Here is a 15,409-nt window from a genome sequence, read left to right on the forward strand (position 1 = left end):
AGATAATGTATGTTGTCTAATGAGCCGTTTGCATAGATAATGTATGTGTGTAATGAGAAGTTTGCATAGATAATGTATGTGTGTAATGAGAAGTTTGCATAGATAATGTATGTGTGTAATGAGAAGTTTGCATAGATCATGTATGTGTGTAATGAGAAGTTTGCATAGATAATGTATGTCTGTAATGAGAAGTTTGCATAGATAATGTATGTGTGTAATGACTGAGCACTTTGCATAGATAATGTATATATGCAGTGAGCAGTTTGCATAGTGTATGCATTTATTGTCCTTTATTTACACATTAAAATACACGTGTCACTCATATGCACTCTGGCCGTTTAAAATGAGAAAACTGAATTGCAGTGTACTATACATACAGTTTCTTATATTAAATCAATTGAAGATCTAAAAAGGACAGTAAAACTGTAAACACAGTAACACAGAATTGCTCTTATTTGTGTCCATTCAGCAATCTGACCATGGAGGGTATAGGCGTCTTTTTGCACCTGATCTCTCTCAAGCGTCCTCCTGGTCTTGTCCTTGTCTTGTCCTTGCTCCTTCTCTCTCAGCACCCGTCGGCGGGAGCCATCTTGAAAATGATGTGGAACTTTGGAGTTTGGGTGCAAAATTCACGTCTCTTCTGCAGAGGCTGGATGCTGAGGGTCTGGCAGGCCTCCGAGTAGGATCTGTAGTCAGTATGTGTGTGTAATGAGAGGAGAACGTGTTGCTGTGTTCCTCTGCTGTGTGTAATGAGAGGAGAACGTGTTGCTGTGTTCCTCTGCTGGCCATTTCATCCTCACCGCTGGAGGCCTCATTCAAAGGCCCTCCTCGCCTCACCACGCCGCATGTTCCTGAGACCAGCAGCCACCAGAAGAACCAACGCAGGAAACGCCAGCTGCTCCCAAATCAAAGACATTTTCACTCCTAAGCTTCACGGCTGCCGCCTGGAAAGGTGGAATCTTCCAATTCATTAAAAGCGGTGTCACTCACCCGCTGTCCTGTTGTTCTTCAATATGGCTTCTTTTCTGAGCAAAGCCCACATTGATATTTCCAACTGTGTGTTATTGGTTTTGTTGGCACTACCGGACGTACACAGACGACTCCGGGGAGAGGAACGCGAGAAGATGCAACGCTTCTCTGATCCGCAGCTCAACACAAACCCCTTGTTTTTATTGCCCAATATCACCAAGTGACCCTTGTCAGATATGAGGCTCAGGTAGATACCCGTATTATTCTGTGTGTGTGTGTGTGTGTGTGTGTGTGTGTGTGTGTGTGTGTGTGTGTGTGTGTGTGTGTGTCTGTGTGTGTGCATGCATGCGTGCATGTGTGTGTGTGTGTGTGAGAGAGAGAGAGAGAGAGCAGGTGATCATTATGTTTTCTGACTCAGTGCCCTCATATGCACCCATATAGTATGAAGAATATGTGCAACGTTTCCGTATAGATAAATGTCTGTTTTTCTGCTCTCTATCGCCCACTGATATAACATTCATATACAGTAGGTGTCGGGTGGGAAGTGATGCGTTTTATATTTTTGGGTGGAGTAAATAGAATAAATGTTCTCACTCCGAAACTCGTCTTATATCCCCACTTTGGCGCTCGCCTTGTGCGTTGGAGGAGGTAACATGGCCCCCCACGCACCCCAGCACCGTGGGGCTGTGGGGTCAAGGCAGCGCACGATTTACGCCCTGGGGCTCCACAGGTTGGCTTCAGGCATTGGGTAGGTGGTCTTACGGTTATGGTTAGGCATAGGGAGAAGGGTTATCGTTAGACATTGGGTAGGTGGTCTTATGGTTATGGTTAGGCATAGGGAAAAGGGTTATGGTTAGACATTGGGTAGGTGGTCTTAGGGTTATGGTTAGGCATAGGGAGCAGGGTTATGGTTAGGCATTGGGTAGGTGGTCTTAGGGTTATGGTTAGGCATAGGGAGCAGGGTTATGGTTAGGCATTGGGTAGGTGGTCTTAGGGTTATGGTTAGGCATAGGGAGCAGGGTTATGGTTAGGCATTGGGTAGGTGGTCTTAGGGTTAGGGTCTGGATATGGTGGGGGGCTTAGGGTTAGGGTCCCAACCAAGCCCCTAACCCAAAACCAGGGAGAGAGAGGGTCCCCTCATCGTTGAGCTGGATGACGAGCCCGACGGCGTAGTTGACCTTTGTCTGAACCCAGCAGGTGCAGAGTGCTTTTTAACGGTCCGCCCGTGCCGCCTTCCATAAAAGGCACAAGGGGCGGGGCACGTTAGGGGCGGGGCACGTTACAGCCGATGCACAAGGCACATGACAAAGCGGGGATATAAGACGAGTTGGAACGTCTTATATCCGGACTGAAGCCAACAAGGCTGCACAGACAAAGAAAAGAGCGCCACCTACAGAAAAGACATCACATGTGATCTTTGATCTCTCGTTGTTGAATAGAGCAGTGGTCCCCAACCACCGGGCCGCGGACCGGTACCGGGCCGCAACGCATTCGGTACCGGGCCGCAAGCCGGTAAAAAAAATAAAAAATAAATAAAAATAAAAATAAACATAGGCTATAATATTATAGGCTGTGTGTAGTAGTTGAAACATAGTTTTCAAGTTGACGTTTATTTATGTTTGTAGTTCAAACAAAAACATACAATACTGTAGGCTACATACAGTACAACACAAAAGGCTGTTATTTACCCTTTGTCGCCACCTGGTGAGTAAATATATATGTAACTAAAACCATTAAAATTGACAACCGGTCCGCAATTTTTTTTTCCATGTATCTACCGGTCCTTGGCACAAAAAAGGTTGGGAACCCCTGGAATTGAGGACCTGTGTGTGTGTGTGTGTGTGTGTGTGTGTGTGTGTGTGTGCGTGTGTGTGCGTGTGTGTCGTTCTGTCTGCCCACTTGTGTATGTGTATGAAGTTGACCTCTGTGTTGCTGTGTTAGTGAGTGTGCGGCGAGACACAGTGTATGTTGTGGACTGGAGAGCTCTTTAGCGGTAATCGACTGGCTAAATGGCTCAGGACATCCTGCCAAGTCAGCAGCAGCACCAGGAAGTGACTGAGAGGAAAGGGGTGCGGCTCGCCTCCGGGATGCCAGTGGCTACTACTCCCGGCCTGCACATTAAATATTAAATAGCCATCCACTCTATGTCGAACCGGGGGACAAAAAATGAGAGCAACAAATCACAGAAATGGACAACAAGACGGGCCTGCGTCAGATCCATGTCGTCCATCATTCCAATGTGAGGTGACACTGTTGGCATGTGCCCAAGCCTGCTTTGAAAGTGCTGATCTGATCTAGTCAACAGGGAACGCATCATGTCTGTTTACCTGTGGCAATTATTAAACACGTGTGCAGCACAGGCGCTCATTGCGGGTTCCTTAATTTATCTATTGAAGGCAGCGATACTAGCCACGTGGGAACCCTCAGTAATAGTATAATTTATGTTTCTGTTGTGTCGACGTCCATTTAATTCATCGTGGCATCAGATCCATCCATTTCTCATGAATATCTGATCTTACGTTGAACCGTAGCGAATCCCTTAAGAGTTTTGCAAGCAAGGCCATCGAGCAAAAACCAGCTTAATGCATCTGCTAAAGCTGAGATGCAACATCTAAAGATCACATAGGTAAAGGCAATCATGATGGCTTCAGTAACAGATGACACAGGAGTCACTTAAGGTCAAGTTAAAGTGCAGGAGTTATCCAACAAATGCTCTTACGGGTCAACTGCATTTCCCATTACATAAGCAGCAGATAAAGATGCTTTGTGGATCATGCGTTCATGTTGTGCAATGCTTTGGTGCTAATCCCTGGTGACCTGCTGAGATATAACTGGTATCTTTATGCAGACTAACCTGCAGTTCATGATGGGGATGTCTGGCTTGCTTAGCTAATTAACTGTCTTTTTTTTTAACAAAGTACTTATTCATACTTTTGCACATTAGAATGTACAGCTGCTTCGTCAGGAAATCAAGAAATTAAAAACACGACACACAAACATTTTGAAAGAACTATTTTCACAGTTGGGCAAACATATTGAGATTTTAAGTCATTACCAGCAATGGGAAGAAGTTGCTAATAAACCTAGAAAAACAGAAGGTCAGGACGATTTGCTGAAGGATTCCCCCATGATGCTCTCATGTGCTCTCCCACTCTTCACCCCCCCCCCCCCCCCCATCATGCTCTCATGTGCTCTCCCACTCTTCACCCCCCCCCCTCCTCCCCCCTGCTTGCAACGCCCCCCCTCAATTCGTCAAATTGCACAAAATTCAACATTATACTTTCTTGGGTTCCCAGCAGCGCACCCACCAAGTGTGAAGTCTCAAGATCAGGGGCGTATCTACGGGTGGGCCTGGGTAGGCACAGGCCCACCCACTTCTTGCCCTGGCCCACCCAAATTTTTTTTTTTAATTGGTTGTTTTCTAGAGGCAAACTTGCTGCTGCCTTGCTAGCCAATGGTTTTGTAGCTTAAAAACGCAGGGCACATCATCTCCAGAGTCTAATGCATGACAACTTCATGACATCTAGGAATTTTGCGCGCGTTCCGTGCAAAATTTCGTCATGCAATTGCCCCACCAATTTTGTCCAGGCCCACCCAATTTTATCCAGGCCCACCCATAATTTAATTTCTGCCTACGCCCCTGCTCAAGATAAACAGCTTTTTGTGTTGCCAGTATAGTAATATAATAATAATAATAACTTTAATTTATAAAGCGCCTTTCATGAAACCCAAGGTCGCTTCACAAGAGTTGGATACAGATAGAAAAAACAAAAAACAAACAACAGGGATGGTTGAACTAAACTGAACTAACTCATGTGGAAATGCCATCATGGAAAAGAGGTGTGTTTTGACACTGTGTAGTAGTAGTAGTAGGTGTCGCTATGACTGTGCGCCTGTCCAAAATGCATCAGCGCACTCCATCATGTTCCCAGCAGCGCACTCCTGTCAGGTTCCCAGCAGCGCACTCCGTCAGGTTCCCAGCAGCGCACTCCCCACGTTTGAAGTCGATCAGATCCGTTCTCGAGATAAACCGCTTTTTGTCTTCCCTTACTAATAGTACTAACTATGAGAACTCTGTCCTAATGTGATTGGTTCCCATTCCGCAACTGTGCGTATATTTGACTAATATCAAATCAACATTTGTCAACTGTTCTCGTCGCAGTGCGGGCCTGGTTCGCATCGCCATCTCACTGTTCCACCATCCAAACTGAAAAGCTTTGGAGATCGAGCATTCTCGAGAGCTGCACCCCGACTTTGGAACTCCCTCCCTCCCCCAGCCTATCAGAGACTCACCTTCACTCCAACACTTTTAAATCCCCACTCAAAACCGACCTGTTCTCCCAAGCTTACAAACCTCCCCTACCCTTCCTACCTCGCCACCTCCCCTTTCCCCCCCCCCTCCCTCTCTTCTGTCTGGCCCCTGTCCCTCCCACACACTCCCTCCCTCCCCTCTGTTTCCATAGATCCCTGATCCATGTGTTACTTGTATCTGTTGCCTGTTGTTATCTTGTTTTCTATGTACTCTTACTGTCAGCGTCTTTGGGTCATTGAAAAGTGCTTTATAAAATAAATGAATTATTATTATTATTATTATTATTATTATTATTATTATTATTATATCTATCTATCCCCTCATGCTGCGTGCATGTAGTTACTCGCTCCTCCTAGACAATGAATGTAGGCAAACTGTTCAGCCTATCCTGACGATGTTTGTTACTCTGTGTGCGGAGACTTCGCTTACAAAGCGAACACACTGGACACATTATTTACACCTGGCTGACTCTGGCTGATCGTAATTCAAACTGAAGGCGTATGGATTCCACTCTTGTGTGTGTGTGTGTGTGTGTGTGTGTGTGTGTGTGTGTGTGTGTGTGGGGGGGGGGGGGGGGGGGGGGGTTAGGGGGTATAAGTACATACTCTCTTCGAAAGTGTTGAAAGAGGTGATAAAACAAGCGTGGGGGAGGGACCTAAAAAAATGAAGAAAAAACCCCACACACATTAAAAATCACATTTCCAAAAGAAAATCAAAGCCGCACATGAAAACATCTTACCTCAAAATAAAAACATAAATCAACCAAACAAAACCAAATGAAGATGATAAGCAAAGACACAACTGAACTGAGCGATGATTAAACATGACAACAAGACGCATCAAGGAATCAAGGATTATAGCAACGATAAATGACAAGTTGGCGAAATAGTACTTAAAATAATTTTGAGATAATAAAAGAAGATCGTGTGTATGCGTGGTTCGTGCATCTTCAAAGAGAGGAATGAAACAGAGACGTGTGTTTGTGTTGTATGTTATTGATGTAAAAGCCCTCAAGCAGAGTTCAACAGTCAAGTCTGAAATCTATATCTGAAATCTTCCAGAGAACAAGATGAATTTGCTCATGTGAATTTAACTATTCTGCAGTTGGGATCCTATGCATCTTATGGAGAACTGACAGTAACTAGTACACTGATAAGAGTGTTAGTGCCGTCTGCTGTTTTCTGTGGTTGGTGTAATTATGATAGTGGGGATAGTGCTGCTTATTTTTCTACCAGTAGATCGTTTACCAACAATCCATTCTGGATGATGAAACCTAGCTATTGTCCTTTCCAGAGATGGGAAAGGTACATGCATTCTTTACTCAAGTAGAAGTACAGTTACTTGTTTAAATAAAGACTCTGGTAAAAGTAGAAGTACTGACTCAACTTGTTTAATCAAGTAAAAGTAAAACATTACAGGCTCTGAAATGTAATCAACTAAATCAAGTATAAAAGTAAAAAGGTATTTCTCCCGGCAGTTTCTGTGCAAAGCTAACTGAACCTCATGTCATATTAAGATAAACAGAATTTCTGGGGTGGGGACTCTGGAGACGCCCTCCAAGTAGTAGGATTGACTACAGGTGGTGTATGCTGATGGTATATAATCTCTGGTCCTGGATTTGTTTGATACACAGTGACTGAAGAACTAAATCTAGGAAATGAAAATAAATAAACTGATTCCCAAGCTTCAAATCAGTTTTGGTGGAGCACAAAGTCCTTCATCACTTGTGTTAGTGGTAGGGAGTGGACTTGGATCAGGCGATGGGTTCCCAGCACTTGGCGGATCCGGATCCGACACACGTGGGGCCAGACTGTGAGGACATCTCTTGGCCTCCAGAAAGACCCTGAGAGCCTCGGGATCCGCCCTCTCCTCCAGCTGTGCCTGCTCTGTGGTCACCAGGGCCGGGTCGGCGCCGTGGTCCAGCAGCAGCTGGACGAAGGCCGTGTTGCACCTGTTATGCAGCACCACCTGCAGCAGGAGAGACGCCACATCACGGGTCAGAACGCCAGCGGCCTGCAGCAGCAGGCGGAAGCAGTCCAGGCGGTTGAATTTAGTGCTGATGTAGAGAGGGGTGAATGAGCCACATATGCTTCTGTTGGGGTCGGCCCCGGCTTCCAGGAGGATCCGGACACAGTCCAGGTGAGCGCAGCACACAGCACAGGAGAGAGGCGTCCAGTTATCCTCATCAGCTAGGTCTACCTGTGCTCCGTGGGTGATCAAGTAGTCCACACAGGCAGCATGACCCTGCGAGGCTGCGAGCACCAGAGGGGTCCACCAAGACTCACAAAAACCCTGCTCATTGATTTGCCTTCTGAAGCGCTCTTCCTCCAACAGGCTCCTCAGTTTGTCCAGGTCTCCTGCACATACGGCATCATAGAGAAGCCTGACGCCATACCCTGCTCGAACAGCCATTCCGTCAGATCTGTCACTGTATCACACCAACTTGTACGCTGTGTCTCAAACCAGGTGCCAGGTGGGAAATGTTGAATTATCGTACCTGAGGGTCAAAATTATCCTTTTTGGAGGGAAATTATGGTACGCGAGCAGCGACTTTGCTTTGCGTCTTCCACCACTTATAGCCTCAGCCAGGAAGGATTTATGACATCACAGAAGACATCACAAATTCACAATTGCTCAAGTGACATCACTGATGACAAGGATTTATGACATCACAGAAGACATCACAATTGCTCAAGTGACATCACTGATCACATCACAATTGCTCAAGTGACATCACTGATGACATCATAGTCCCTATGACATCACTGATGATGTCACAAACAGACACAGCCCGCAAAATCGTGACTAACCACCGCCCTCCAACTTAGGCTATTTTAATTATGATGATGATGATGATGATGATGATGATTTAAATCAAAATTTTAAAATCACAACACAACATTCAACTTTCTATTTTAAATTAGGTGTTTTTATTTTTTAAGTACATTTTACACCAGTAAGTACTTCCACTGAGGTAAAGGAACCGCAAAGCACTCTACACGGAACTAAAACACGGAACTAAAATGACTTTGTCCTAAAAAGATAGACAAATACTCAGTAAAGTACGAAAATCCTACTTAAGTACAGTAACAAAGTATTTGTACTTAGTTACTTCCCATCTCTGGTTCTTTCCAACAAGTATGTGCTTTGTGGTTTAATTGTTTTATATCAAGTGCAGTATTTATATTCTCTTTCTATAAAGGGATTTTCATAACCATGTTGAAGGTGTGTTCATGTGTGCGTGCGTGTACGCGTGCTTGGTCAAGCATCCATTATGCGTAGAGATTGCTGTGCCAGATGAACATAATGTGCACGCTGAGTATATTACATTATATTTACAGCGTTCAACAAGCTCAGAATCATCCATTTAACTACTCCAAATGTGTCCCATGATCCATAAGGTCATGTGGAAACCTCCCACATCCAACATTTCTACTTTTTGGGGAGGGAATATAGAGAACCTGTATTGGAATATTATAATTTGGAATTTGCAAGAGCGGATAACAAATCTGGTTACGTAAATTGAGGATTTTTTTTTTTCTTGTACAATTTGGAAATGCTTTGCTTTTGCTTAAATAGGTTTTGACTTAAGAATGACACAAGTACAGATGTTCTAGGCTTTGACTGAGCAAAGCATCATCCAGCAACTACTGGCCAACTGTGATGCCATTGGCAGCAGTAGTCAGAGATAAAGCAAACCAGAGAGAAGCAGAGAAGCGTAATCTGGCTTTACTTTGTTTCTGCACTTTATTTTTCAATCAAAATAATCTAGTTGAAACTGCACATCCTCTCATCCTTTTAGCTAGATGGCAAAAAAATCATGTCACAATGTTCTCTTTTGTACAAAAAGAGTCTGTTCTTTCAAACTATCAGCATTTAAAAAAAAAAGTAAATAACCTTACTTCTGCCATGTATGGACCATGTGTAACACGTGTATGAAGTTATTTGTAATTGTGCTGGCTGTGTTAAGGTAGGTCCAGTGGTAAGTGTACTTGACTGCTGATTGGCTTCTGTGTGCAAGTGTAAAAGAGCAGCGTATACTAATTTGTTGTGCGGGTAATGGCCACCGACCAGGAGAAGTTGGGTGACGCTTTTCCAAAATAATTTATTGCAAAAGGTTGAGTAAATAAAGTTGAACTCAAGAGTATATTTGTTGTCTTTTTTATTTTAGAAATGCTGTACGAAGACACGACAACTTGGTTTGTACCCCCTGCCTCAGATCAGGAAATATTTTCTGTATAAATGCATAGAGGGATTTTTGGCGCCCCCCCTAAAGTTGTTTTAGCTACTCCCCCAAAAAGGCTCGAGGCCAAAAGAATCCTGACAATGATTTGAATGTTTGAGTTCAGAACAACCCCTGAATGCATATTAACTCAAATCAAGCATTTTACCATATCATTTTAGAGAATTTCAACGATAAAGTCTCACATTTGCATGTTGAAATGACTATGTGTGAAACTTGGGGTGCTGTGAAAACACATTTCTCCATCATTTCTGGCAATGATATGTTCAGGATAACCCTGACTACTGTATAGGCCTACTATACACTAACCTAGTGTCCTCTAGAGAGAGAGTGGCGTCAGCGGAGGACCAAAATCCGTGACTCATTAGCCAATGACAGAACAGCCAGGAAGGGGTCTCGCGCTACTTTTGAATGCTAAAGCTGATAATGTACAATTTGATTCTAAAAACCCCCCCAACAACTTTCAAAGTACAACACAAACTGTCCATTTTGCTGCAACTCGACGACAGTGCTGCTTAATCCAGGACCTTACTTCCTGGAACTCTTGAGAGTAAAAAACTGGTCCATTGGAGTGAATGGAGATGTCGCGACTCTTCTATATACACGGCTCTGCAATAACCCAAATGTCAAATTTATGCACATTCAGCACTAAGCATGATCGACTTTATCATCCCCCAAAGCCTTGCATCGTCAGTCCCATCATGCAAGCCTTATGGGGGTGACTATGCGCGACAGTAAGCATGAGTGGACCTTACTGTTGACTTCCTGTCGTGCATGGTCACCTCCTCCCCGGGCCCATTCTGAGCAAGGAGAAACCCTGCGACTGTAAAGGCAAAAGTGCAGATAGGGTTGTTTTATTTGCTGGACACCAACAATATGTATCTGTCAGAGTTCAACTCTGTGTGCTGCTATGCTGTGTGGAGTAATACAGCGCCGACCGCAGTAAATCTAACGCTGTCCGCCCTCTCACAGAGGCAGATCAGCAAATAATAACACCCATTTATTTTCCATGTCAATAAAAGCAGGAAAACTTAGAATATAGCCTACTGCAGCAGCAGGCATTGTAGGACTTGGCAATCAGTCTCGTTGGTATCAGTGTATTGTACGCCTGAATGAATACGATAAGAAAAAGCAGGGATGAGAAACCAAAAATAATAAATACGACTGCAAAGCCATTCCATAATCCTGCCATTTTACCAGACAAATATTTACCAACAGAATAGTTCAACAGAACAAATGAGTATTTCACACACAGTTGTGATTGTGAACACACCTTACTGTAACCCGATTACATGTCTATGTTGATCTTGCCCTAACATATTGTCAGAGGAGTAGAAAGTACAGATATTTCCGTTAAAATGTAGGGAGTAAAAGTAAAAAAAAAATGTCAGAAAAATAAATACTCAGTAAAGTACAGATACCTGAAAATCCTACGTAAGTAGAGTAACAAAGTATTTGTACTTAGTTACTTCCCATCTCTGCATATTATACACATGATCTGCGTTCCCTCCCTGTCTATATCTCTCCAGATGGTGGAAGAAACTCATAATAATTCTGCCTACCCAGCTACCCCACATATATGCACAATAGTCGCTGAATCAGTCGTTATTGTGCCAAGGCTGTCAACACACCCTACACCAGACACAGGAAGAGGAAGAAAGATTGCACTAATGCGACTCAGCAAAACACAACTACTTCAATTCTAATATTAATGTGGCTTCTGGTCCGCGTCTCAGAGTTTTACAACCAAAATTATACAATTACATACAGCACAGCAGATAAATATACGATTTCGATTCTAAGAGAACCCAACTGTATGTAGTTTATGAAAAGCTGCCCAGTCAGAATCTCTCAAACAAAAACTTCAACCTCAAAATGATGTGTTCTGTAAACAAAGGTTGTTGGGCCCCACTTGGCCTTACCTGACGCTGCCAGAGGGGGGCGGTATTGTGTTCACAAGATACGCACAATACCCCCCCCCCCCATGTGGCAGTGTCAGGTTAGAGTTGGCCAGCACAAAGAGGAACGTGAGAAAACAGAGACCGTTAACTCCAACATCAAATACAGACTGTGGCATTTATGAAGTGGCTTCATTGCTCGCAGCCACATTGTGCGGTCCGTGGCACAACAATCAAATAAAGCCACGCCACGACGCCATCCAAACTACTGCGCCACCTACAGACCAAAACACCCTGCTCCAGCTGGTAAGTCAACGAGACACTCTGCAGCTAGGGATCAGAGCCAACATGTAGCAGCTCTTCATGCTTCATTCCTTGTGGCTAACCGCATTGTTAAACCAAAGAAACCATTGACTATTGGCAAGGAGTTAGTTCTTCCTGCCACCAAAGACATTATGTCACAAGCTGTTGGGACAGACAGCAGCGAAATAAATAAAATAAAAAATCCTCAGGAGAATAGATGACATCGCCTAAAATTGTTGAGCAACAGTTTTTCGAGCAACTGAGAGAGATTATCTCTGTGGTACCGGTACCCATTGCAAATTGATGAGTCAACAGATAATGGATAATGCCGTTTGTGTGCGTGGAAAATATTTTTTCAAGATGATTTCCATCGGGTTATGCGTCCCGTCAATGTCAACAACAGGCAAACAATGTCAGTTGTTCTGTGTCCAGTCTGTATAGATGGAGCTGGAGAAATGACTGGTTTCACCAGCCAGCCAGGTCTGAAAGTTACTGTGTGAGGAATACACAGAGAGACTCTGGGCAGCTGAAATAGTCCCCCTGAGTTCACAGAATTGAATGATGTGATTAAATTTGTAAATCATATCAAAGTGAACCCATTCAACACATATGCCAGTTTAAGAGATGGGCTCAGAATACAAATGACTTCCTCTACTACACACAGAAGTTAAATTGCTCTCGAGAGGGAAGGGCCCTGGCCAGAATGTTTGAGCTGCGAGAGCGAATTGGATTTTCTTGTTGATAGAAACTCCCCCCGGCAGAGCACTTTGTGGACAGTCGGTATCCAAGCTCCCCGCTGTCGAGTGGCAAGTGAGCAGAAGGAGCCATCCAGATGTCCGTACATCTCCTCATGCAGACTCCATGTGTTAGTGACCATCTTGGTCTGTTGGTTGGAACATCTTGCGTTTTCAAACCATGTTTTCCAAGCAGTGCTCTCATAAAATGATGTAAAATGAGCACAAAGTCAAACGCAGATTACATGTTGTGGGCACCAAGTATGTGAACATTACGTTCTTCCAAAACAAATTGGATCCACAAAAACATGAATTGGACACGCCGTTTTCACCTAAAGGCCAATGGTAGCTTATTTGTTACGGTAAAATCTGTTGACGTCATTTATGAGCCCTCATTGGTTAGTTTAACTGACGATCATATGTCGTTAATTAATTTAAGGTTATGTCAGTCATGAGCAGTCATTGGTTTATAGTTTAACTGTCAGTCATAGCCACCAAGCCTTAGCACAATACGCAGAGATGGGAAAAGTACACACATTCTTTACTTAAGTAGAAGTACAGTTACTTGTCTAAATAAAGCCTCTGGTAAAAGTAGAAGTACTGATTCAACTTGTTTAATCAAGTAAAAGTAAAAGATGTCAGGCTCTGAAATGTAATCAAGTATAAAAGTAAAAAGTATTTTTGCAAAGCTCACTGAACCTCACGTCATATTCTGGGGTGGGGACTCTGGAGATGATGAACCGAGCACACACGGACACACAGCTCTCCAATTATAGTAGTAGGATTGGTTACAGGAGGTGTATGCTGATGGTATTTAATCTCTGGTCCTGGATGTTTGAAACACAGTCACTGAAGAACTAAATCTAGAAAAGGAAAATAAATAAACTGACAGTCCTTCAAGTCAGTTTTGGTGGAGCACATAGTCCTTCATCACTTGTGTTAGTGGTAGGGAGTGGACTTGGTTCAGGCGAGGTGTGCCCAGCGCTCGGCGGATCCGGATCCGACACAAGTGGGCCAGACTGCGAGGACATCTCTTGGCCTCCAGAAAGACCCTGAGAGCCTCGGGATCCGCCCTCTCCTCCAGCTGTGCCTGCTCTGTGGTCACCAGGGCCGGGTCGGCGCCGTGGTCCAGCAGCAGCTGGACGAAGGCCATGTTGCACCTGTTACACAGCACCACCTGCAGCAGGAGAGAAGCCACATCACGGGTCAGAACGCCAGTGGCCTGGAGCAGCAGGCGGAAGCAGTCCAGGTGCTTGCGTTCAGCACTGATGTAGAGAGGAGACATCTCGAGGGTGTGAACAGTGTCCATGCCAACAGGAACAGCACGGAACCTGATGAGTTCCTGCAGTATGTCCAGCCTTCCATACAGGGCAGCCCAGTAGACCGGGGTGAATGTGCCACGTATGCTTCTGTTGGGGTCGGCCCCGGCTTCCCGGAGGATCCGGACACAGTCCAGGTGACCGCAGTACACGGCACAGGAGAGAGGCGTGTAGTCATCGTCATCAGCTAGGTCTACCTGTGCTCCCTGGGTGATCAGGTAGTCCACACAGGCAGCATGACCCAGCGAGGCTGCCTGCCCCAGAGGGGTCCACCAACACCCACAAAAACACTGCTCATTGATCTGCCTTCTGAAGCGCTCTTCCTGCAGCAGGCTCCTCAGTTTGTCCAGGTCTCCTGCCTCAGCGGCATCATGGAGCCGCCTGTCACCATGTCCTGCTCGAGCAGCCATTCCTTCAGATCTGTCACTGTGCCACACCGACTGTCTCAAAAAAACCAAAAGTTATTATGAAGGGACTGAATGTGGTTTGACAGTATGACATCATAACATGACATCATAACATTATTACATCATGACAATGTAATAACAGACTGATCACAATTGCTCGAGTGACATCACCGATGACATCACTCACTGTTGACATCACTCACTGATGACATCACTATGCTCGAGTTACATCACTGAATGACATTGCAATAGACCATTTTCACGGGGGCCATTTTGTGTCGAAAAGGCAGAATAAACACAGGTGCAAGCAAAACACTAATGAGGGTTTCCACATTCCAATCATGGAAGTTGGAAACCCTCATTAGTGTTTTGCTTGCACCTGTGTTTACCCTGCCTTTTCGACACAAAATGGCGCCCGTGAGAAGGGTCTATTGCTCGAGTGACATCACTGATGAGATCATCTGTGACATCATCAGTGATTTATTTGTGACATCATCAGCCACGCCTTATTTCTTTTTACCACGTGCGCAGCAAGTGGTCAAGAGAAGGCTTTTTGGGGTGAGTCATACATTCATTCAGTCAGGAAGGGATAACGTGATGATGTCATCAGTGGTGATGTCACCAGTGATTATGTCATCAGTGATGATGCCATCAGTGATGTCATCAGTGATGCCAAATATTTTGGTGGTTTCATCCTCGTGGTCAGGTATTTTGACTCTTGACTGTAAGAGGGCCAAGTCATCCTTAATAAGGTCCTCATGTTTTTCTCTGAAACGGATTCTGTTGAGAGGTTCTGCATGTTCTATCGTTGCCTTGGCGATGGTTCTGTTCGTGCTGCAACTCAACAGTGCTGCTTAATGCAGGACCTTACTTCCTGGAACTCTTGAGAGTAAAAAACTGGTCCATTGGAGTGAATGGAGATGTCGCGACTTCTATATAGGCTCTGCCCTAGAGACTAAAACGAAGTTTGATAGAATAGAGAAACACATTGAAAGCCCGCACCGTAACACTATTATGGTTCAGTTTAGTCAACTAAAACAACTTGGTTGGGAAAGTTTTCGTCATAGATAAAATAGGAAAAACAACGAGCTGAAAATGAAAGCTTCACTCAGTGGAAATGTTCTTGGTAGAAGCTGGAAATTGAACCCACACTGTCGGAATTGAAGGCAAAATAAATGCATACACGCAACCACCATTCTATTCACACTGTCACACTATGTCTGG

At 44.5% G+C, this 15,409-nt stretch overlaps 1 protein-coding gene across 1 annotated transcript; it reads right to left on the bottom strand.

The window, feature by feature from the left end:
• Positions 1–565: 565 nt before the first annotated feature.
• On the bottom strand, positions 566–14,188 carry LOC310775561 (ankyrin repeat and SOCS box protein 12-like; the record flags this gene model as incomplete). The annotated part of the gene is made up of 2 exons (XM_083635734.1): positions 566–686; positions 13,620–14,188. The coding sequence occupies 2 exons, from the start codon at positions 14,186–14,188 to the stop codon at positions 566–568; spliced, it is 690 nt and encodes a 229-aa protein (XP_083491860.1).
• Between the last annotated feature and the right edge of the window lie 1,221 nt (positions 14,189–15,409).

The sequence above is a fragment of the Poromitra crassiceps genome, assembly GCF_964638095.1.
Source record: "Poromitra crassiceps genome assembly, chromosome: 4".
NCBI classification, from domain to species: domain Eukaryota; kingdom Metazoa; phylum Chordata; class Actinopteri; order Beryciformes; family Melamphaidae; genus Poromitra; species Poromitra crassiceps.